This window comes from Drosophila montana, unplaced genomic scaffold, assembly GCF_035044405.1.
Source record: "Drosophila montana isolate Dmon_TW-CO22-7 unplaced genomic scaffold, ASM3504440v1 contig_3200_1, whole genome shotgun sequence".
Taxonomy (NCBI): domain Eukaryota; kingdom Metazoa; phylum Arthropoda; class Insecta; order Diptera; family Drosophilidae; genus Drosophila; species Drosophila montana.
Genome location: NW_026998080.1, coordinates 1349695 through 1375176, shown reverse-complemented (window position 1 = coordinate 1375176; position 25482 = coordinate 1349695). Strand labels below are relative to the sequence as shown.

The 25482-nt window shown below is 41.1% G+C and overlaps 1 protein-coding gene across 3 annotated transcripts; it reads right to left on the bottom strand.

Moving 5' to 3' along the window:
- Positions 1 to 9985: 9985 nt before the first annotated feature.
- Positions 9986 to 23006, bottom strand: LOC135431833 (protein sister of odd and bowel). Of its 3 annotated transcripts, none has more exons than XM_064687165.1 (5): positions 22789 to 23006; positions 12893 to 14092; positions 12483 to 12836; positions 12261 to 12410; positions 9986 to 11195 (listed from the first exon to the last, which is right to left on the bottom strand). In XM_064687165.1, the coding sequence occupies exons 2-5, from the start codon at positions 14090 to 14092 to the stop codon at positions 10734 to 10736; spliced, it is 2166 nt and encodes a 721-aa protein (XP_064543235.1). In that variant the 5' UTR covers positions 22789 to 23006; the 3' UTR covers positions 9986 to 10733. The 3 variants fall into 3 exon arrangements, with proteins under 3 accessions (XP_064543235.1, XP_064543237.1, XP_064543236.1); XM_064687167.1 differs by lacking the exon at positions 22789 to 23006 and adding an exon at positions 20243 to 20568 and having other exon boundaries at positions 12483 to 12800; XM_064687166.1 differs by lacking the exon at positions 22789 to 23006 and adding an exon at positions 20245 to 20568.
- Between the last annotated feature and the right edge of the window lie 2476 nt (positions 23007 to 25482).

Here is a 25482-nt window from a genome sequence, read left to right as displayed (position 1 = left end):
TGTAAAATTCGAAATTAGTGTAACAAAATTTATCAAAAACAAAAAGCTTTAAAGTGAACATATCTGTTGTACCAGATCGCCACATAATATTTCCCTTTTTATTATTTTTATTTTTGTTATTCCACATCAATCTAAGCCACAGACAACTTATGTTAAATAAATAAAAAGGGCAATACATGATTTCTATGATAATTAAAATTGGTTCTATTTTACAAAGTAAACTAATATAAGCTTAGAAAGAGTATTTTGTATGCATTTAGTAGGTTTTTCACGTTGCTTACATAAAAAATTTAAAAAATTAAATTTCTTTCTAGTTCTTTTAAATTTATCATAAATCAGGTATGAAAATGATACCCACTTTAGTATAGCTCCTTTTCACTGCATTAACAAATTATTGTCAACTGTTGAATATATTTATAACCAATTAATGCGATTCGCTCCACTGTACCAGCTTATTGGCTTCGCGCATATTGACTAAAAGCAACAGAGACTCGCAGACAAAATTCGCGCCTTCCGTTAACATAACGTTTCCCACTCCAAGCTGCCGACTCCCATTGCTATTCCCTGATATACCCTCTCCATTAACCATTTGATGCTCACATCTGGAAATCTTTTGCTCAGTTTTAGGTCGTTGCGCGGACGCGATGCGTAGAGGGGGAGGGAGAGGGGGGGGGGGCGAACAAATGAACCCCATCATTAAGTGCGTAAATGTACTGTAAATAGACAAACGCGTTTTGAATAAATTTTTACCAACAAAAACCTAAACGTAAAGAGTTGCATGCCGTGGGGTTGAATGTACCACGGCGGAGGGCGGGGGGGGGAGGATGAGGGGCAGGCGGGTGGGGCGATGGCAATGCAAATTCCCTGGGCAAACACAAAAACCAGACAGCTTCCAGCCCGGGCGGGCATCTGTGGAACTGTGGCGGTCAACAGGGCGTAGAATCAATAAGGCAACAAAAGGCTGAAGGCCTGCTGTAAGAGGGGGGATTGGGGCAGGGGCAGGGGCAGGGGCAAGGAGTGCGGTGGCGGATGGCGGGTTACAGTGGGTATTATTATGATAATTTGGCGTGACAAATTGAAGAAGAACTTTCAGCATTGTCACAATATTTGCAGCAGCAAATGCGCAAGGCAAACACTTCACACATGCCAGGGAGCAGCAAACCCTTTTTTCGTCTAAAAGGCGCGACTAGAGATTAGAGATGGGCCAGACACTGGCCAGTGGGCGTGGCAAGTGCTGCTCATTAAGCAGAAAGGCGTGTGCGTGCGCCTGCTTATGGTTACAAATAATTTGACACTTGTGTTAATTGTCATTGAGCAGGAGAAATCCAAAGTGAAATACGAGCGAAATGAAATGAAAAAGAAAACCCAAACTCGCTCCCTCTCTCTCTCTCTCTGTCTTTCTCGCTGCCGTGTGGCATTGTTACCTTGGTTGGCGCGTCTAATGAGATTTGCGCCCAAGGAGTCAGATTCGGGCGAAAGGTGCAAAGCAGGCAAAGGGACGCAGAGGCCGAGGCAGAGGCAGAGGCAGGCGTCGATGCGTAATTCATAAAACCATTGAAAAGGCAAAGCGGAACCCTGAGCTCTCCCTCTCCCGCTCCCGCTCCCTCTCTCTCTCTCAATATCTATCTCTATCTATCTATCTAGATGCTGTCTTTGTTCCGCATGTCAAGCCAAACAAAGGCGTTGGACATGAGGCGTGGCTGTTGTGGCTGTTATTTGGGCATTGGGCACAAGACGATCCGTGCTAAAGAGCTCCAGACCCTGGACTCGCCCATTGCGGTTACACAGCCCCTCATCAGCATCTCATCCTCAATCCTCAATCCTCGGCTTTCGGCTCTCGTCCTGATGCCCGAACAAAAGCACTCAGCAAACTGATTGAAACATTTCCGCTGTTTGTTATTGTTGCCAGCGACTGGATTTACAGATTTTCCAAACGGATTAGGCAGAAAGGAAAAAAAAAAAAGAAAATAAAATAAAATGGAAATAGAAATTGAAAGAAACGGTACATGGTTTTTGAAATGTGCGTACCCCTGATCTTGGCCAGGCGATTACTGCGCCCAGACAAATTGCAAATTGTTTTATAGTTCGCATACCCTGTAGCCTGTTTAAAGTGTGTTTAAGGATGGGTGCAATAAAGTTGTATATAAGTATATTGCAGTCAACAGAAAGAATCTTCGAATCCCTCAAATATACATACATACACTGGACCTTTGCGATTGACGGAGTCCAGTCAGTTTGGCGATTCGTCTATCTTAATGAATATAAAAGCTTGGCATCATATCGATTAATCGATAAATATATCGATTATTTTTTAGTTGCTGGAGAATAAAAATTGTAAAGAGTTTAAGTTTTCTTAAATCATACGCAGCACAAGTTTGATAATTAACCCAAAATCGATTATAAATCAGCATCGATTTTGCTAGCATATATCGATTATTAAAGGAGCTGAAGGATTAAAATTATTCCAATATATACACTGGATCTTTGCGAGAAACGGAGTCCAGTCCGTCTGCAATCAGCTTGCCATTAACGTTTTCTTAAATCATATCAATTAATCGATTAATAATCAGCATCGATTTTGCTAGCATATATCGATTATTATAGAAGCTAGAGAGTTAAAATTGTCAAGGATTTAAATTTTCTTAAATCATACGCAGCACAAGTTCGATAATTAACCCAAAATCGATTAATTATGAGCATCGATTTGGCAAGCATATATCGATTATTCTGTAGCTGGAGGACTACAATTGTTAAGGATTCAAGTTTTCTTAAATCATACGCATACGACTATGTTGCAGTAAGCAGAAAGCATCTTTATAGCCATCAAATATACATATATACACTGCATCCTTACGATAAACTGAATCCAGTCAGTCTTTCGACTCGTCGATTCTTATGACTATATATGCTAGACTCTTAAGTTTTCTTAAATCATACGCAGCAAAAGTTCGATAATTTTGCCCACTTACACAAAATCGATAAATAATAAGCATCGATTTGCTAGCATACATCGATTATTTTAGGAGCAGACCAAATTTATATTTTAATCATCTCCTACATCGATATTTATCGATAGATATCAATTGTAAGCCTAGGAGCTACAGAACTACAGACACCACAGCTCAATCATATTTGCTTTTGGTACCCTTTCCCCATTTTCGAAAAACCTTTTCACTCAATTAAGCGATACCTTCTTGATTTTTGGTTTGTATACTTAATCTAAATAATACCAAAAAGACTAAAGTTATTTTTAAATTAATTGGAACGCAAAGCAGAAGAATAGCCAGCAGTAATAACGAATGTACAGGGTATCTGCCAGTCGTACACTCTCGACTCGAACACTCTCATTCATTTCCAATTGTTTATGCAGCTGGCATTGGTTTTGCAAGTTTCAAATCTATTGCTTTTTGTTAGCTAAGTTAAGTGCGGCATTTTCTGGGCCAATTTAACTAATTTAACTAAATTGGCTTTGCAATTTACCAATTGCTGAACGCATTTGCTAAACGCACAGAAAACTCGGCACAAATTGTGCCCGAATCCAGCTGCTTCACAGAGCCGAGCCGAGCCGAGCTTTGTTGTAAAATTGAAAAATCGTATTAAATTACGGCACAAAAGCGAAAAACAAGAGATGCGCTCTAAAGAAAATTGAAGTCAAATCAAAAACCAAAATGAACAAAAAATGAAAAGTTGATATATATGTGTGTGTGTGTGTGTGTGTGTGTGTGTGTGTGTGTGGAGCATGCATTGTGCATGCGCCCCGATTGAATTATGAATTAATAAAGATGTTTGCCCGCAGGCGAGATTTGGGTTACACGCAGGGCGGGGTTGGGGGAGGGGGAGGGCAGCAACTGGCCGGACCTTGTAGCAGAGTGTGTGTGCACTGAGCGAAAATATCTAGAAACCCAGACATCTGATCAAAGTCGACAACAATTGAAGAAGAACAATATTCCATCACGGAAATTTTCCAAAATTTCTAAATTTAAGACTAAAGAAACAAAAAGAAATGTTGTTGACCGCCATTTCAAGTATGAAAACTCTTGTTTCAAGTATTTTGTTGTAAATTTAAGAATTGAGAAATTCAAATACAATAACTTTTACCTAATCTAAATAATCATATACGTTGAGTATATTCAACGCCTTTTCAAGTAGATAAAGTGTCTACATTCAAGAGGAAGATCAATTAAACTGAGCAATAAAATTATTTCTCTAATGACATTAATTTATAAATTAATATCTCAAATATAGTACATAATCTAGGAACTGTTTGTATATTTGAAGCGTATTTCAAGTAGGTAAAGTGTTTGCACTAGGTTTAAGTGTTTTTTATTTATTTTTTTTTAATTCTAAGTGCAAGAACTTGTTCTTGATATAAGAAATTTTGTACTTACTTTGAGTATGTGGACGCGTTTTTCACTTATCACTTAAACTGAGCAGTTAAATTCCTAGTTAAAGAATTTTCTTCAAGGACATAAATTTGTAAAATAATTCTTCAAATGCCGAACTTAATCTAAGAAATGTTGTTCTTATTCCAGAAATCGAATCAAGAATTAAATTAAATATTTCAATTCTCAATCAAGTAAAGTACTTACTCTAAGAAATGTTGTATTTAAATTGAGAACGTTTCTCGCCTTTGCAAAATACAACACTTCGCACTTCAATCTAAATTCATGCTTAATTTAAGAGTATTTGAAAAGGAAGGAGCTCGTTATGAGCTCTCACGCACTCTGACTAGAGTCTAGTTTGGCGTTTTTTCTCACAGTGTAGCAACCCTCTGCGTAAGTATGTTGCCGTTTTGGCTTTTCGGATTTGCCAAACACAACAAATCCGTTACAACAACAATAATAATGGGCAAGAACTTTGGCTTTTGTCTTCCTCTCTCTCTGTGTGTGTGTGTGTGTGTGTAACTTGATGATGCACTTTTGCTGCCCCCTTTTTATTGAAAGATAATTGGGTTCGCAGCGCTCAGACAGGCATGAAGCGTACCCAGAATATTTCACTCCAATTCAGCTCGCAATTCAATTGAGATTCAAATTCACTTAGTTGCAAACGGGCCCAAAAACAGAGCCCAGCTCGGGCGAAGGCCGCCTATTGTATTACATGGCTGGGAATACGGCACCACCACCAGGAACAGCACCACGAACACCATCATCGCCGCCAATCTGTCCGCCAGCGCCGCTTCCGCTTCATCATTCGCTCATCACCCGCAACTGCCACGCCCCCTGTGAGGGCATTAACGCTTTGACGTGTAAATGTTATCTCTTTTACAAATTAAGCCCCGCCACGATTTGGCATCAAGTTCGGTTCGCTTCGGTTCGTTTTGTGGCAGATTTTTTGTACAATTCTATTAGGAATACCCCCGCCCCCTGCCACCCCGCCGCCCGCTCAGCTGCAATCATGGCCAAATGTTTAACAATTAAATGTAACTCGAACCTGCTGAACTCTCGTTAATGTGCCCTCAATGTGAGTCTACAGCCCAAGCTATTGGGATCAACAAGGTCATCAAAGTGGTTTACATATGCTTATGGGATTTATGTGGGTTCGATTAGGATACAGTTCAACTTGTTGGATGTTGTTCAATTTAAAAATACGATTTTATAGTATTAAAGATAAAGTGCGAGATGTTAATCTGATAAAGAATTGTTAGAGATTAGAGTTTCTAGTTTTCTAGTCAGAAGTTACCTACTAAAAGATACCCCAAATCCTTCTGTTAACTTAACATTGATGTAAATAAAATAACAATAATGTAGCAACAACCAGGATTGAATCGAACGCATTGTATTCATTGTCATTACAGGGTTGATTAGGTAATAATAATCAAAATTAATAATACTAATAATAATTGCGCTAATCACAATAGTAATAATAATAATCATAGTAATAATAACAATAATAATAAAACACATTAAATAACAGCAATAATAATAATGATGATACTAATTACTAATAACAATGAAAATAGCAATAATAATGATAGTAATGATAATATTTATAGTAATAATAATAATAATGGCAATAGCAATGATAGTAAATGTAATAATAATGATAATGATAATATTAATAATAATAATAATAATAACAACAATGATAATAATACCAGTAGCAATTGTGATATTAATAATAATTGTTTGTAACTATTATTATAATAGTAATTATTATTGTTATTTTTACTATAATCAATACTGCTATTATAATTATAGTAACAATTAAAAGCATTTATATATTAATTAAATTGCTTTAAGACAACTTTTAATTAGTTTAATTTGCATTTCAGTAAATTTTAGGTTGGGCGACTGCATTTGCTAGATAGTCTTACGTAGCGCTGCGAGGCCTATGCGAGGCTTTAATCGGTTTAGCTCTTGGACCTCACACACATGCACAAATCGGTGCACATGCCAAGCCAAGCCAAGCCAAGCCAAAATATGATCCTAAGCGAGCGGCGAATGGGGCAAGGGCTTATGTCGAGCGCACACTTGGCTGCCAGAAACCGAATCTTCAGACTGCCAAAATGATCGAGAAGAGGAAGAGCTCTATACAGGGAATAGGTATATGGGCATATAGCATATTTATATATGCAGCACATCTAACACAACTGAGGCAAATCGGCTTAGGGCAAAATAATCGCCGTTTGAAAAAAAAAACAAAACAGAAAACACGCGCATCAACGACACCAGTTTCTGGGCGAATGGGAAAGAGAGGGAGGAGGGGGGATCATACTGAGCTGCCAATGATTATAAACCAATAACAACAACAACAACAACAACAACAACTCGCTGTGGCTGCCACAGATTTAATCGTGAAACCTTCGGCTGTCAATGTATTTTCCATTTGTCGCCTCTAATGACATATTTAAGGTGTTAATCGTCTCATTGCTACGCTGCTGCGAAGCGGATTTGCCGGGCACGGGGATTGTTTAAAGCCACCACACACACACGCACACACACACACACACACACACACACAGATACACTTTTGTATCTGTGCATAGATCTGGTGTAAATATTGATGTTGCGCTTATGCGCCTATTGCCTGCATTGACAAAGGACTTTTGCTGTGCATTATCCTTAGCCAGCGATCTACCCCTGCCCCTGCCCCTGCCCCTGGACCCGTGTCTCTATCAGTTGCAGCCGCTGCTCAGTCAATCGTGTTTGGCTTTATGGCGCATTATCCCCTAAATCGCAAACAAAACTGCAAACAAATTGCCGCTGCAAGCCCAAAACGCAGCAGTCAGGCTTAAGGCCAACAACAACAACAACAACAGCAACAACAGCAACAACAACAGCTAAAGCATATGGCTCAAAGGCCTCGCACCAAATTGGCAAATGGCCTCAGCTAAAGGCATTCATGGAAATAAGTCGAATTTTCATTGCTGCCGACATCGATATTTAGCCAAATAGTCGTCTAGTAAATCCGCACACACACGCACACACACACAGACACACACTCGCACACACACACACATGCGCAAAAAGTGTTTCATCTAAGCCAAATGCATTTAACATATTTATTTGCAGCTTCACGTTTAATTTACTTAAGCTCAGCTGTTTAGTTAATATGCTGCAGCTGCTATTTAGCCAAATTACAGGGTATTACTTGTGCATGCATTTTGCAGCAGCAAAGAAAAGACTCAGCGCACCGGCTTGCTTTGTACATTTTCGTAAAAGCAGCAGTTGAAAAGGTTTTATTTCGAACTTACGCATTTATGCAATATGTTTCTATATATACACACACACATACATACGCGTACACATATATATACTTAGGCTGCACTATTTTTAGCGCCTGCGCATTGCCTTATATACTTGCTTGAATTTTTAACGCGTTTCGCGTGCATGTTGAACCACTGTGCTGTTTGCTGCGCGCTGATTGGCGCCGCCGAGCCTGGCCAATGAGCATTAAGCAATTTGAGCTGCTTGTAAGCAGTGCTCGGGCTAGAACAATGTTTAGCAAGCAGCTGTAAATTCCCTTTGGGAACATATTGCTTTTACAATATGGAAACAACTGTTAAGCACTCTTACTAACAGCTGTAAATGCTTAACAGCTGCATATCTAACATCTGTTAGCTATAAATACAATAGCAGCTCTGCTAACGGGCAGCTGCTTGATTCCCAATGTTACGGGGAAATTATATAGACCGGAAGCGGAAGCAAAGTTTAAGCAACTTTTCAATATCTGCTTACAGTTAACAGAGCAGGAAAGTTAACTATAACAGAATATGTAAACATTTGAATACGTAAATATAAAGACGTATGTATAGCCTGTAATTTTTGTTAGTTCTTGAATTTTTCAAATTACGTATGTCAATATATTTAACTACAGTAATTCTAGTTTTCTTTTAAACCATTTTTATTTTTAAAAAAATTAACATGCCTTTTATTGTTTTGTAGCTATAATTATAATTACTAATTAAGTAAATGTTTTGTTACCTTTCTTAGCCATTTTAAATGTGTTTTATTTCGGTTTTCGGTTTCCGCTTGATTTTCCATAATATTAATCTATTAAAAATTCAACATGAAAGTTCAGCTAAAAAATTGCTCAATTGTTGCGTTCCACGTTAAACGTTTTGATTTTTGATTTGTTAGAAAATTGATTTAACAATTCTTTTTTTTTTTTTGTTTTTGAACCCAGCCACTTTTGCATTACTATTTATAACAATTTGTTCGTATTCTAATTAACAATGTTATGCAAGTGTATGTGTGTGTATGTTTAAGAAATTATAGTCTGAAAAAAAAAATGGAGAACTAAATTACAAATTAATTATATTAATAAGTTTAAGTTGAGCATTAAACATTAAGTGAACACAACAAAAAGTAAAATATATATTTAAAAACCATTTACATAATTGGCTAGAGTTAACTACAGGTATGTCTCTGTGTGTGTGTGTGTGTGTGTGTGTATATATATGTATGTGTGTGTGTATAAAATGCAAGTGCTGCAGGCCCTGCCAAATAGTTGACTGTGCTAACAAATTAACAACAAATTTGATTAAACTAAATTTCAAGAAAACAAACAAAAAATAAACCCAAAAGCATTACAAACAATATTATACATATAACAAACTAAATTATATTAGATTATTTTAATATTATTATTTGAATTTTATCTGTTGCCACAATATCTCTGAACTCTAGAAATTGATGTGAACCTCATGGACGGATGTTGAATCTGAATCAGTAAAAATTGGCGCACAGCAGCTCAGCCAGAGGCTGCATACAACCCCCGAGTGATGTCAGCAAAGGGTATTAGAGGGGGGAATGGGGGAAAGGGGTACAGGGAGGGAAGGGGGGATCATTAGGGATCACAATTTTGATTAAAGACTAAAGTTAACTATACGCTAATCAACATTCAGTTTCTGTTTTTGTTTTTGCTTTTGTACAGTGTATACGCAAACGTGCTTCGTATCGCATATAGGCATCTAAGGCATAGTTTTTCATTTTCATTTCATTTTCATTTTCACTATTAAAAACAAATTAAATTTTCATTTACCAATTATTTACAACAATTTCGTATCACATTTGCATTTGTTTTCGTATTTTACAAAAAAATTGTTTTCCTTTGCTTTGCTTTCTTCTTTCATTTTTGTTTTGTTTTGTTTTAATTATTTTATAATTCTCTTTGACACAGTGTCGTTTGTTGTATGCATTCTTTTGAGCAGCACTGTGCGAATTTTTCCCTACCAGAAAACTGCGAGCTTTTGTAAAGCGCAATTTTCGCTGATTTCCACTTAAACTTATGTTTAATTGCTTCTTTTTTTTTTCTCTTTTCATATTTATAAGTTAGTTTAACTAGATGCTAAGTAAAAGGTACGAGTATAATAATATAATTCTTAAATTGTTGTGTGTAGCTGTGTGTGTGTGTGTGTGTGTGTGTGTGTGTGGCTAAAACAGTGTGTCCTGGCTATAACGTACAACTGTGTATATCAGTATTGCGTATATGGTATATATAAAGGTAATCATATATATATATATGTATTTATCTTGAATTAAACTTGTGTTCTATTTTGTTTTTTTTTTTGCTGCTGCTCTCTCGCTCTTCCTCTTTCTAGATAAACTCTGAAAAACATAACAAATTGAAAGCCCTTAGTTATGGTCATATGTGGAGTATATGGACAAAAGAGTGCACAGACCTCTATTTATATATATATATATGTATATATGTCTAGCTGTTTGTATATATATGTGTGTGTGTGTGTGAAATGCCTAGTTTAAAAACCTTGCGACGCCTTTGAGGCGCCCTCTGGCGTCGCCTACTTGCACTAACAACTGTTGCTTTACGTATAACGTAAGCTTAGCTGCCAGTTAAACTGGCTGTTAAATTTATTGCCTTTTTCTTTTACTCTTATTTATGTTGTTTTCCTTCCTATTTCGTATATCTCTTATATACACCAAAGACTACAGACTAAAAAAATTTGCATTAATTAAGACTACATAACAGGATTTGGGGATTTGGGATTTTTAATTGTTTGATTTCTCATTCGAGAAGAATTCTCAACTATCTCCTCTTCTCGTTGTGTGGGATTAGGTAACTACGTAGCTCTCATTGTTTTTTTCTTAACTCTTTTTTCTTTTTGTAAAAATTCTTGTTAATCAACTTTAAACTAGTGTGTTATATTTGTTCTGCTTCCGTCTCAGTTTGAGCTATATCTTGCATTTAGATAAATGTTTTTTGTTCTGTTTGTTTGTTGGTTTTTTTTTTTAGGTGGCTGGCAACTGTCAGTTGCCGCCAAACTGTGGCTGCTATTGATGGCTCTTGCTGAGCAGATGCGCATTGAACTCGTAAACGTTGTTCAGCTGCTCGCCGCAGATGTTGCACTTCCACGGATTGCTCTCGCAGTGGCAGCCCTTGTGCAGAAAGTAGAGCGTCTCGTCGGGGAACTCAATGCCGCAGAAGTGGCACGTCAGTATCTGCTTGCGATTCAGCTGCAGCTCGCTCTCCTGCCCCGTCGACGTGATCGTCCCGTTGCAGATGGGCGTCGCGGCGCTGTTCCCATTGTGACTGCCGCCCGCCGGCGTTGTGGGCGTGGTCGCACCCGTGCCGCCGCCCGCAGCGCCACCAGCCCCGCCGCCATTCAACATCGTCTGCGGCAGACTCTGCAGCTCGTGCTCCAGCGGCGTCGCATTCCGCGTGATCCGATTGTTCGCCTTCGCACAGATCCGTCGCTTCAGGTCCTCACGCAGCAGCGATTTGAGGGGCGAGACCTGCGGGGCAAGTGGGGAAAATATGTATTTAGTAAAGTCTTTTCTTATCCATGGTAACTAAATGACTTGTGACTCTCAAACTGTAACTTTAAAAGTGATTCAACAAGTGATTCATTTATTTTAATACGTCTTTGAAGAATAGTAACAATTTTCTATGGTAACAAAATGTTGTGACTCTCAAACTGTAACTTTAAAGTGCCTCTAAAACTGTTATCCCAGAAGTAACACTCTAAAACTGTGACTCCTCTGCTGTGACAATTGCTGTCGTCCAAGAAAATTGTTACTTCTGGAAGATATCCAAAAATGTGACTCTAAAACTGTGATTTCAAAATGCTTTATTCCATCTGAAAAGGTAAAGGGCACAAATCGCCCAAACTCGAATGTGACTGTAAAACTGTGATGCTAAAAAAATTGACTCTAAAACTGTGACTCCTATGCTGTGACAATTTTTGTCTCTAAGCGAAAAAAAGATCGGATTTAAGAATAAAATCAAGCCTCTCAAACTCAGCCACAAAGCGTCTAGATAGCTTGAGCCCCAACAATTAGAATTAACTTAAAATATTGGCTAGATGCCAATTTTGGGTAAGGAAAATTGAAGAAATATCAATATGAGTTAATTATTAATTAAATTCATTAATAACAATTGAAAGCAAAAGCCAAGGCCGAAGCCTGAACCAAAGTCTGGCTTCAAGAATGTGTCGAACTTAAAGGCACGAAGTTGGTTTGAACCAACAACTTTTCGTATGCTGGTTCGCAGCTCTGTCCTTAACAATTGAAAGCAAAAGACAAAGTCGACGCTTGAACCAAAATCCAACTTCAAGAATGTGCCGAACTTAAAGGCAAGCACTTGGTTTGAACCAACTACTTTTCGTATGCTGGTTCGCAGCTCTGTTCTTAACAATTGAAAGCAAAAGCCAAAGCCGATGCTTGAAAATCTTGCTTCAAAAAAATCTTGCTTCAAGAATGCGTCGAACTTAAGGGCACGAAGTTGGTTTGAACCAACGACTTTTTCATATGCTGGTTCGCCGCCCTGTTCTTAACTTAGCCAATTTCAACAGAAGCTACCTTAATCAGTGAGGTGATTCTGTTGTTGTTGTTGTTGTTGTTGCTATTGTTGTTGTTGTTGTTGGCAGCGATTTCCGTATCGCTGTTGGCATCGCAGGCGGCGCTGCCATTGAGCGAGTCCTTCTTGTCGGCATCCTCGAGCAGCGGCTCCTAGGGACAAACACAGTTAAAAGCTGGCGGGGATGGGGGAGCCTGCTCGACGGGGGCGACGGGTTGACTCACCTGCTTGATGGGTATTAGGCTAATCGAAGGCGTTATGTGATTCTCATGATGATGCGAATGTGGATGTGAATGTGGATGATGATGTGGATGATGGGCATGGGCATGGGCATGTGCATGGGAATGGTGGCTCTTGCTGCTGCTCAGGCTCGTTGTCGTGCTGGACGTGATGGGCGTGGCCTTGCAGTCCATGGGCAGATCCTGCGGGGCCAGCAGCAGCGGATGCTCCTTCATCTGCTCACAGCTGGACTCCAGATCCGTGTTGTTGTTGTTGTTGTTGTTGCTGTTGCAATTGTTGTTGTTATTGTTGTTGTTGTTGCCCTGTAAGACAAAGGATTCACGCAAGACGCAAATCAGCTGGACGCACATGAGCAAAGGCTAGAGTTGGATTCGGATGAGGTCGGAGCACTTACATTGAACAGCTCCGTGTTGCCGCTCTCGTTGAGCGTTGAGATCTCGACGTGCGGCGTCAGGAAATGCATCGGAGGCGTCGCATTCTCCAACGAGCGCATCGATTCGCCGCTGTCGCTCTGATGACTGGCCGGCGCCGAGGGTGGCGCCGCAGTTGGCGGCAGCGGCGGCGGCGGCTGCACATTGCTGAGCTGCGGCTGCGAGTAGCTGACGGCAGCTGCTGCCGCCGCGGCGGCGGCTGCGGCAGATGCCTGCGATTCGAGGGCGAGCAGCAGGGAGGAGGTGCCGCCAGGTCCGGGGTTGTCCAGATCGATGCCGTGCCGATTGAAGAAATGGATGCGCAGCGATTTCATGGAGCCGGCACGATAGCTGCACAGGGGGCACGTCTTGACCAGATCGTGCTGGCCGACGTGCTCGTTCTGGAAGTGCGCACGCATCGCAATCTGGCGCTGGAAGCCGCGATTGCAGATGGGGCAATGATAGGGCAGCGTCTTCGTGTGCGTCGTAAAGTGCTCGGCGAGATGATCCTTGCGGAAGAAGCGCTTCTGGCAGACGCGGCACTCGTACGGCTTAACGCCCGTGTGCCGCATCTTGTGGCGCCGCATATTGGCCCCATTCGAGAACTTCATGTTGCACACATCGCACTCGAAGACCTTGCGCGAGGCGTTCCCGCTGCTGTTGCCATTCCCATTCCCATTGCCATTGCCCGCCGGCGAGGAGCTGGCCGATGAGCTGGAGCCGCCGACTGCATCCGCGGCGGGCTCCTGTTTGCAGCTGTCCATGTGACTGACGCTCATGTTTTCGGGCTCCTCGTGGCCCTCGCTCTTCAGGCGCACCGCCACCGCCGCCGCGGCCGCCGCCTGCCCGGCCAGGCATTGGACCACGTGCAGCAGGAGCGTCGCCCGCGAGCTCGTCTCGAAGTTGTCGCAGCGCTCGCAGCGGAATGTCATCGGCGGCGAATGCGGCCCAGTGCTGAGATTCGTTGGCGTCGGCGTCGGCGTCGTTGCCAGCGAACGCGGCTCCGGCTGCTCGGATTCCGATGCGCTCGCGGCGGCCGCTTCCTTCAAACTGCGCAGCGCCAGCGCATTGTGGTGCAGCAGCGCGGCCGTCGTCGGTGTCATGTCCACGATGAGGCCACCCACATTTGTATCCTTCAGCGCCAGCTCCATGCTGCTGGCTGCTGTGCTAATCGCTTCGGCCATCTACAAAAGGATTCGGGAATTAGAAGGATGCACCCAAAAAATACAGATGCCCCACAGATAGTTTATGAAGAGGATTAGTTATAATGTCACATTATCAAGCTGCATACTCAATTTCAATAGCATAGCTTTAATACTTTCCGAACTATGGCGCTGAACCACTTTTGAACCGGTTCAGGGAATTAAATGGAAATCAAATATTGATGGAATTGTATAATAGTACTGCCAGAACTTCTTTTGAACCGATTCAAAAGCCGAATTTCAGCATTGTTAGTTATTGAACCGCTTTTGAACCGGTTCAGGATTTTAAATGGGCATCAAATATTATAAGAATTGTATAACAGACTGACAGAAATTCATTTGAACCAATTCAAAGCCGAATTCCAGCATTATTGGTCAGTTAGGGCATTGAACCACTTTTGAACCGGTTCATAGATTGAAAACTTACGCTAAAAAAGGAGAAATACCAATTTTTAAATCGATTAAATGTCTTTTCTATATTGCCAGAACTACAGCATACCTCAGTTTTGGCACTGAACCACTTTTGAGCCGATTCGCGAAATGAATTGAAAATCCAATATTGAAACTAAAAAACCCATTTGAACTAGTTAGATTAAGGAGGAGGAACTTAAATCTAGAATTCAGGTAGATTAACAAATATGCTATATGTTAAAGATGGCCGTTAAAGTTAATGATATTGAACCGGTTCAGATAACTAATCTCAGCATCACAACGGAAATACTTGCTGAGTTATAACAAGTGAAACTTTAGGGTTGTTGCGGCTTCATGATAAGATATATTAACCTTACCTTTATATGCTCAACCCAAAATCAAAAAAGGGGCATTGTTTAACAATTGCAATGAATACTATTTTTTTAAAATATGGTTCCGATTTTATTCCTTACGAGCAGGAGCTATACTTTTGAACCAGTTTTGAAGGGGATAAATGGGGTGAAAACGATATCTGGATTCGAGGTTCCTAGACGAAGTCATAAGATAGTATCGAAGAGTGGGAATAATAGGCATAAGCAACAGATCGATAAAAATCGATGTTAAGACGGGTTTTCTTAGGCGTAAATCGCAGATTAGAAGACCTAGATACAGCTTACTTATATTAACCCATATTATTTAGAGATTAAATTTATTTTTTCTATCAGGACAACTTCATCCATTTACCACTGAATTAAACAAAATAAGATACGAAGATAAAGCCTTGCGCTTTAGTATAAAGACATTTTTTTTAGCCATATTGTAGCACCGATTCATAATTTCATAAAGATCGGACTATAAATACCGAAGATCAACAGGAGTTCATTTCTTATAGATAAAGTAGGATTAATGGAAGAAGAAGCACAACTAAGATTTGATTGCATGTGTATGGGTGTGCGTGTGTGTGTGTGTATAGAAGAAGCTGCGAGCACAGCTGGGCTTAGGATAATTCCTAGTCCTAGCTTCATTCTATGATGCACTTTAATAATTATATTTATTAAAACAAGCAACTAACTTAAGTTAATCCAAGTATTTGTCACCTGTTTCAGCTAGTTAGTCGGATAATTTCATGGCAAATGCAGCTGTAATAAAACGAACACAGAAAACGGGGTCAGCATCTGGAGAGCAGCGCGGTTTGAGCCAATGCAATTTTGGCGACTCTCTTGGCGCTTGGCGCTTGGCTCTTGGCTAGCTGCAAATTGGCCAAGAACGACAAACGAGCCAGCACACACACACACACGCACACACACAGACACAGACATAGATATAAGTTGGGCCGTAACCATTTTGGGCGGCCGCCACGTTGCATGAAAATACCAAAGTTATTGAGGCCAATTGCTGGTCTCGCAGGTGGGCAAAGCGGCAACAGATACAGATACAGATAGAGATACAAACACAGCTGCAGATACATTTACAGCCAGCCAAAACGTTTTGAGTTGAATTCTAAAATCTAGCTGCTGCTGCTTTTAGCTCTTCAATAGGTCAAAGTTGGGATAGTTTTTCAAAAAGAGTCAAAAACTAAACTGAATTCGAGTTGAAATCAAAAAACAAATCGACGAGAAGTTGTTGCAGCTAATTTGTGATGCGACCTTGAAACAGATGTGTGTGCAGGTGTGTGAGTGTGTGCAGGTGTGTGTGTGTGTGTGTGCATTAGCATTAGCTAGTTCACAAAAGCCAGCTAAAGCCAGGGACGATCTTCAGCCAATTCCCCCGCACACGCGCATAATGGAGGCACACACACACAACAAACACACACACACATGTATATATATATTGTGTATTATATATGGTATATATACATCTGCACTCATCTCTGGGGCAGGTCATGCAAATTGAGGGCGAGTGGCATCATTTCATCATAAGGTGTTTTTTTTTTTCATTTGAGCCAAATGTGTGCCATCCAAGTTAGGCCTATTTCCGAGCGAGCCGCATTTATGTAAATCATTTCAAATACACTTTTGCGCCCTCAAAAAGAAATAATAATAAAATGTATATATGTAAAAAAAAAAGAAACAATAACAGGTTTCATTTGTGCCCTTGCCACGAAGGGCATGCACATTTTATAAAGGAATGTGTTACCTTGCCAAAGAGTTGAAGAGTTCATGAATAAATTTATATCTAATCCGTTTTTAAGACTTTAATTTGTTGAAATAACTAAAGTATTATTTAAAAAAAAAATTAGAAAATATCAAGTATTACGCTTTATATAAAAAACTCATTATAAAGTGCATTCAATCTTCGTTGTCAACAATTTCTCTTAATGCTTTTCTTTAGCTCTTTTAAAACTTAAAATATATTTAAGTTTATTTATATTTAAAATATATTTAAGTTTTCGAAGCTAGAGCATTGAAACTACATCTAATTTAACAAAGTTATTGTCTTTATTGTTTTCTTTAAAAGTCAGTTTCAGAATAATTTATACCCTTTAAAAAATATAAATAAATAAATAAAAAATACATTATAAATCTTATTAGTTTTTAAGAGCATTTAAAGTTCGCCCTATCACACGAACAATATTTTCTATATATTTATATAAACATCGATATTTGAACTAAGAGCAGAGCTTAAAGCAGATCATTTCATAGTCGTTTTGCTGCTGTTATCTCTTGTTTTCTTAATTGGTCTTATAAGAATTAACTGGAATCAATAGAAAATGCTCTTCGAAATATATATTTTGTACATATATTAAGAATAACTTACAGCTTTCTTTATGGAAGAGCATTCAGTCTTCGTCTTAACAGCTAAAAAGCTATTTTTCTATTTGTCTTCTAAGAATATGTTTGTATTATAAACAGTTACATTCCTATTGGAACACACACACACAAGCGAGACAGCGCTTTTCTTATAAGAGTTAGGGTATTTGAGCTGCCACAAAGATTTTCCATCTTGTTTTCATGGCTTTGAGCAGCGTCACACACACACACACACACACGCACACATACTAGACACATGCATACATGCACATAATTTGCTGTTGCCTTTTGCGTCTGGTTAATTATGAGGTGCTTTGGTGATTTTGGTATTTGTTGTTGGTTTTTTTTCGCTTTGAGCTTGGGCATTAAAATGCGAGAGTATTTTAATAGTTTGCTAGTTTGGCTAGTTAGCTGGCCCAATGGAGTCATTGGGTCAAGTTTTTAGAGAGCAACTGGGTCAGACGACGGCGGCAGCGACGCCAGCAGCGACGCGCGCTTGGGGTGTCCCGCATTTTCACGCGCTGCTCCCAATTGGCAAAATATAAAAAAAAAAACTTTAAATAGAACCTAAAAAAAGCTCCTTTGCTGCCTGCCAAAATGAGAGCACGCACACACACACACACGCACGCACACACATACGCACAGGCGAGGCAGCGCAGCGTCAAGCAGTGCAGAGCAAAGCAGCGCAGCGCGGCGACATAATTGGAACAATTTGAGAGCCCTTAATGACGTCGACTGCGACGCTTCTGCTGCTGCTGCCTTGTGGGCCAAATGTATCTTTCGCAGCAGTTTTTTAAATTCAAATTCAAATTTGATAAATCTTTTTGTGTTTCGATACACAAAACGTTGGTTAATCATATGCACGGGCCACACGCTGCCGAACACACTCACATAACCGATTTGACCTTAACAGCATTTGCCTACCGGTTTTCTAGTGGGCATCAAGATGAGGTCGCCCCTCACCTATTCCCCCTTACCCTCCCTCTCCCTCTCCCTCTTTATCCATCTCATCATCACTCTGCGCTTCACTGTTTCTGCCCCCATTCATGCGCCAAGAAAATGAGTCAGTCGGTCGAACGGCGATTTGTTGTTGTTGTTGTTGCTGTTGGTTTTTGTTTCTTTTTGCCTTTGCTTTGCGCTTTTTGCTTTTGCGCTTTCAACAGCCCGCAAATCAATGAACCATTCCCAAAGTGTTCCCCTTAAGTGCAGCTCTCAAGAACACGAAGTTCTAGTTGGTATCGAGTTGGATGTAGGTGAGTTTCTCAAATAAGTAGGGTCTAATATGTCGGATTTTGAGTTGGTTTGAAATTGGGTTGCAACCAATTAGCCAAGATTCTCACCACAGGCGCTGCATCCAATAAGACTAAGGTCTAATGAGTTTCGAGCTGCATGTAGCTGTAGTCTGCCCAATAAGTCTGGGAAATATTCAAGCCCGTTTTTAATAAGTCTGTCCTTGAGTTCGAATTGGGTTCTGATCAGATATGCGTATGTGCATTTATTTAACAAGTCTAATTAGTATACAATTCTAAAAACGTTAAAATATCGACAAGCCAGCGAATAAGCTTTGACTTATGTTTCTGATCAGCTGCGTGTGTGTGTGTGTGTGAGCTTCTGATTAGACTTCACGCCGATTAAGACCGACATCGAGTGGGTCTTAGATGTTTGAATGTGCGTAGCCTAAAAACGCAGCGCCCAACAAGTCTAAGCTCGAGTTTGCTTTAGATTGGATGTGTGTGTGTGAGTGACATGTGCTTAAAGAACAAGAACAAACAGGCACACGAGACGAGGGACAGACGGGCACGGGGCAGAGGGACTGGCGAGGAGAAACCACTTTCCACGGTGACACACTTAAATGCTACGTGCTCTTTTGCTACTTTTGCTGCGACTGCTGCTGCTGCTTTTATTACAGCAAACGTTGACGTTGACGTTGGCATGAACGGCGACGTCGGCAGCGACGCTACTCCCATAATAGAAAGTGGAACAGGAATTTCCCTCCCAACATCAATGCCAATGCGGCGACAGAGGCAGCGGCAGCGGTGGCGGTGACAGCGGCGGCGGCAGCAACAACAACTGCCGCACCGATGATTTCATTTTGGCTTGCAGCAGCAACGCCGCAGCAGCGCCCGTCGCGCTCATTGCGAAACACTTGCCACGGCCAACAAGCAAATGACAACAACAACAACAACAAGAAACACACGCGAGAAAAGCAGGCAAGAAAAAAGGCGTAAAAAATAGTTCAATTGTGGGCAGCGCCAAACACCGCTCAGCTGAGCGCCAAGAGCAAAAGAGAGCGGAGTAAAAAGAGCATGAGCGAGAGCGGCTGTGAGAGCGCGCGCGTGAGAGTAAGTAAGGAGAGAGCGCACCATATATCCAATTGGGCAGCTAGTTGGGACAGGCGGCATGCAGCATTTTTGTTTACGCATTGCTGTTGTTGCTGCATAGCTCGATATATTCATATGTCTATTTGTATTTAAATGTATATTTAAATATATAAATGCAACTGCAACTGGCCTAAACTTGTGCATTGACATTAAATAGACGCAACTTTCTTATTGGTTTCTAATTGCTGCACACAAATTACAATAAAGCGGCGTGAATTAGTTTCTAATTATTTATGGCACATGCTTGTCCCGTCTCGTCCCGTTCCGTTCCGTCCCGTTTCGTATCGTACCGCACACCATGCGCGCTCTCTTTGGTAAGTGGCACTGGCTGGCGTATAATTTTTTTTTTCTTTTTTTGTGCTGACCTAATTATACGCTCATTTTGATTCACTTGATTTTCTCTGCTCACACACACAAACACACACACACACACATTAGTTTCGTCACTGCGACGACAAGTGGAGCAGCAGCAGCATTTTGCGGTGGCGTTGGCGGCCCATTGGGGCAGGCGGCGACCGCAATTCTCGTTTTTTTTATGGTTACTGGGACGTACATTATTGGGCTTCCCATAGATATGTGCTGGTACTCACACGCTTTATACGCTTATTCGCACTCTATTTATGTTTTGTATCACTTTTCGTTCTAGTTAGTTGCCAATTGCAAATTCCAAATTGCATTTGTTTATGTGTTTCGCTCAGTTGTTGTTGTTGTTTTTATTTTGTATTTTTTTTCGGCTGCCGCTGATCGAAACACCTGCGCAACGTTCCCACGAATTTCACTGCGCGCGGGGATTCTTTTCGATCAGTCGCCGTTGTCTCTCGCTCACGTTGAATTTCGATTTCGATTCCGATTTCGATGCCGTTGCCGCTGCCGATTCCGCTTATTGGCGCTGGCGTCGACGACGCGCACGAACGAACTGAAACCCAAGCAAACTGCAATAGCTGGTGGAAGTACAAAATTTGTCTGTGTGTGTGTGTGTGTGTAAGTGTGTAACAGCGACGCGTCGAACCGACAGACAGAGCGAGCGTCTCTTGCTGCCTGTCTGACTGGCAGTCTCAGTTTCTGTTTTGTTTTGGGACGGAAATGCCAGTGGCGTAGACGCCGCTCCATTTTCGTACACCAAAGGGGGATCAATATGAAAACAAATAAGCTTAGCTTATTTTCTTCAGTTTAAAAGTAATAAATGAAATTGACAAAATAATTACTTGATTTGTGTTACAGGTCTATGGTATACTAAAATAATTCGGTTATTAAGATAAACATATCCAATTTATTGGAAATGATATTTTATAACTCCCTCTGATAAACGGCGCCCCTGTGCAAAGATTTGCCAATCGTTGGCGCGCTCAAGCTCTCAGTCGCAGCGCAGCAGCAGTAGCAACAACAACAACAACAACAACAATGCACAGTTGACTGGCACAAGCAGCAGAATTTGAAATTAGGTCAACAGGTTTAGTTGGTAGTGGGCCTGAAGAGCGCTCGGCGACTGCGGCCTATTCGCATGATAGTAACTAGAGTGTGTTATTGTTGTTGCTGTATCTCTTGTTGTTGTTGCTTTTTGTTTTTATGATTTGCTTGCTGAGTTTACCTATGCCGCGACCTCGGACTGTCGCTACCATCCGGGCATCCAGCGCATCCAACGCCAACGTCGACGTCGATGCCAACGCCGACGCAATATGCGTTCGTTTATTGCACCACAGTTGCAGTTGCAGTTGCAGTTGCGGGTGTTTGCAGGCACAATTTAAGCTTTTTTGCACACTGACACACACACACACACACAAATGCACACAAGCACACAAAGCACGGTGCATATGTGTGAATTGAGCACACGGCATGGTTAGAAGAAGGAAACGGTGTGGGAAGTGGAGGAACAGAAGGAAGAGGAGGCAGCGTGAGGTTAAGTTGCGCCCGTTTTCATTACATGCGATAGATCTTTTGCAAGCTCTGTGTGCGTGTGCGGTTGCGTGTGCGTGTATGTGTGAGCAATTGGGGGAAATTGTGTGCGTCAGTTAGTGCAAAATGTTGATGGGAATGTGCATACATATATGCATATGAATGTGTGTTTGTGAGTGTGTGTGTGGTGAGTACTGAAATGGAAACCCATATGCAGCCAATAAGAGCAAGCAAAACAAATGTGTGTGTGTATGTATGTAAATGTGGATATTTTTTGTCCATGAGACGCGCAGCATGAGTTGCCACACACTTCTTAGTTGGTTTCTATGTCACAATCAAACATACACACACAGAGACAGAGAGACACACACACATAGACGCAGATGCGAAAAGGTAAGAGAGACGGACAAAAACGAATAGTCGTAATGAGTGAGCCGCAGCAGCAGCACCTGCAAGCAGCGCAGCGCAGCGGCCGCACCAGATAATCCCAGTAGAAATTGAAACTGGCTGCGGCAAGTTTAGAAACTGGTATAGAAATACACACACACAAACACACACACACCCATGCATAAAAACATGCATATATATAGAGGCAATCGACCTTGTAGGAGTATTTTGTCTTGGAGCGCGCGCACGCCCGTAACTGGGCCAACGCGATTGCACTGAAATCAGGTGGGCGTGACGTAGGTAAATGTTGGCCAATGCATAGTGTGTGTGTGTGTGTGGGAACATTTTGGAAAGCAAGAAGCAGCAGCTGAGGCTGTCGTACCCTTGGCTGCCACATAATCCCCACACTCACAGCACACATTCACACTCAACAAAATGCCTTTCGAAATGGCCACGCATATTTAAGCATCTAAAATAGACACATGGATTTTCATAAGAACAACAACGGCAACAACAATAGACAATAACGGGCCTTGTGTTTGTTCTTGTTGCTAAATTTTACCTTCAGCGCAGCTGGAATATTTCGCAACCGCCTCCGAAAGGCGTTTGTATTTGGCAATATTCGGATTTTGAAATACCACAAGGTGCATTCTAACAAGAAAATACACACGCACACACAGCTGCGCGCTCTCAGCACTCACACACACACACAGAGGCACACACGCACACAGTCACTGCAATTCTTTGCTTGCTTGTTTCTCAATGGAAGTTGTTGATGGGCAGTTTCTGGGGGGCCGGGCTGCGCAAGGTGCTGCAGCAGCAGCAGCAGCAGCAGCAATAACAACAACGAACTAACCTCCACTCTTGCTGAGCCGAAATAAAAACGCGCGGCTGTTTGTAGTGTTGTGCAGCTGTTTCTGGAGCGAACGCGAAAACCAAAATTCAACACTGTATTCGGAAACGTAACGAAACGAAAGGGCAAGCGCAGCGAGCAAAAGTTAAAGCTTAAATAATAAACAACAATAATAATAAAATAACGGACGCACACGCGTTGCCCACATCTGAATGGGCCAAAAGACGAAACAGCACTGCCGCCGCCGCGACGGCCGCTCTATTGTTGAGTCTGCTTTTGCTGCTGCCGCTGCCTCTCAGTGTTGCAGTTTCGAGTCAGTCCCGCTTCAACTGCGCGCGCTCAGTAAACAAGTCGAAGCGATTTCGACGTTTCCTCAAGGCCTACAGATTTAGGCCAAAAAATAATGTACAACGCCAATAGTGGCAGATTGCTGGTTGTTGGGCCAGATCGGAGTCCGCTCGGGTCGGGTATGGTTCCCAACGAGTTAGCAATAACAATTGGCCGTCTGATGTTGGCTTCTTGCACAAAATGCAATCGTTCTAATTGCGCAACTTTATGCGGCCAATTGCGATGCAATGATGCGAAAACATTATATTCAAACTTGCCGCCACAGTGGTGGGTAATTAACAGCATTTATCGTTATCGAACGAACCAGCTTAGGTGAAATACCGTTTGGGCACGATTTCAATCTACATATATAATATTTCTGCATCAAATTAAGACATTTATATTGAACAACTTTAAATGCAAAATTTTTAACTTCTTTATATTCCAAGTTTATTTGTTAATATGTACATGAGTGCTTCTTTCAATGTTTACATTTTACATAAATTGCAAATTAATGTATTTTTTCAAATCCATTCGATTTAATAAAACAACTGGCGATAATAAAAAAAAAAGTATTTCAGAAATGTATCATAAGGAATCGCGACTTATGAGCTTTCATTTAATTTAGCTTTATTGCAAATAAAAAATCCACCTTACATTTCTCACGAAACACATTTCAATCGCCACCGTCTTTTATTCGAAAAATTGTATTCGATATTTACTACCCGTTGCACAGCACTGTTTTAATATAAGTGCGTTCTCGCATTTGCAGGTACTGAGGTTCGCTCCGCATTGAAAATTTGTTTACAAGTGAATTAAGCGCGTTAAATATACAAAAGTAGTGTAAAAGTGTAATTATAGCCTGGTTGCACAACTGTGCTGTGTTTCCCATTGATAACTGACTTTTGTGAAGCATAAAAATCAAATTGAAAATTTACAATTAGCCCGCTGTCTGGTGCCGCAGTCAATATAATTATACTGCCCATTGGTTTACATAAGAGCGAAAGGGTCGGCTAGTGTACTATTTGCAGAAATGGCGTCGAAGTGGTGCACATGGCCAAGTCGTCCGAGACAATGACTGGTGTGCACAGACCAAGATTGAACTAGCACGCCCTCAATCTTAATCCTTGTATTCGATATTGATAATGCAAACGATATGTGAATTGTGTGTATTAGTATTGATAACAGTGTGTGGCCAATACACTCAAATGTACACCATTTTGTCCGGTTTTTAATTCCGCTTTGTGCACATCATTCGGTTTCAATGCCCTCGCATATAGTGTTGTTGAATGCAACGTGTGTCCAGTGTTGTGCATGACCAAAAATCTCAACAACGTTTTCACATTTGTTTATTGACAAATTTTTTGGTTTAAAATTTACAAAAGTCAAGTGCAAGTGATCTGTGATTTGCTAACTTATGTGTAAATAAATCGCATGAATATTTTATAACACTTGATCTGCTTACCATACCAAGATATTTGCAGCTGGCAACACTGCATTTTGAACTCCAGCGGCGGCAGTGCGAACGAGACGCCGATATTGCGCCTTAACGAAGACCGAGCACAAAGCAAAGTAGAAAACCGAAGCGAACAGGCCCAAGAGTTTATAAATCAATTTTTTGTGTATGCAAGAGCTGTGCAATTCATACCGCAAATAAGGTATTTTTTCGGTGTAATGCAAGTGCGCATTTCATTATAGAATACATATATATATATATACACCAGTGCAACAAAATGAATATAATTTAATTTGAACTGTTTGGGGTTGTTTAGTTACTGATATACAAAAAAGAAAAAAAAGTGGTTCCATGATATGCGTTGGCGGTGGCGGCGGCGGCAGCTGCTGGCTTGGCAATTCGAGTATGACAAAGCTTTGTGATATGAGCAATGTGACGAAAATTGTTAATCATCGCGCGAATTGAGCTAAATCTTAAGGCAAATATGAATTGGAGAGCATTTAAAACAAATTGGATGATCATATTGACACCTAAAATGTTCTTTATGCGAGAGCAACAACCAACCCCCCGCTCAGCATTTCCCCTCGTTGTCAGACGTCGATCACGTTCCGCTGCCCGCACCGCATCCTCCCCTGTTACCTGTTTTGCGAATACACACGCCCGCCTCGATGGCGTTGCTATTATTGCTTTTGTACTCTACTTGCTTTATCCTTCCGTTCGTCTTCATTTCGGTTTCGTTTGTTATTCTGAAATTCTCAACGTTTTATAGTGCGTTCCACTTCGTGCGTGGTGCGTGCGTGTGCCATCTTTGCGCGTCTGATTGTGTGCATGTGTGTGTATATGTATGTTTTTGTGTTTGTTCACGTTCTCTCATTATTCCATTCTCTTTGATTAAATGTACATTGAACTCAGCT

Bases quoted from the DNA above. Each gene is read 5' to 3' on its own strand.
- LOC135431833 (XM_064687165.1), bottom strand. From the start codon at position 14,092: ATGGCCGAAGCGATTAGCACAGCAGCCAGCAGCATGGAGCTGGCGCTG. The intron at 12,411-12,482 runs GTGAGTCAACCC...GTTTGTCCCTAG, and splicing joins GCCTAATACCCATCAAGCAG to GAGCCGCTGCTCGAGGATGC. The intron at 11,196-12,260 runs GTAGCTTCTGTT...CTTGCCCCGCAG, and splicing joins GAATCACCTCACTGATTAAG to GTCTCGCCCCTCAAATCGCT.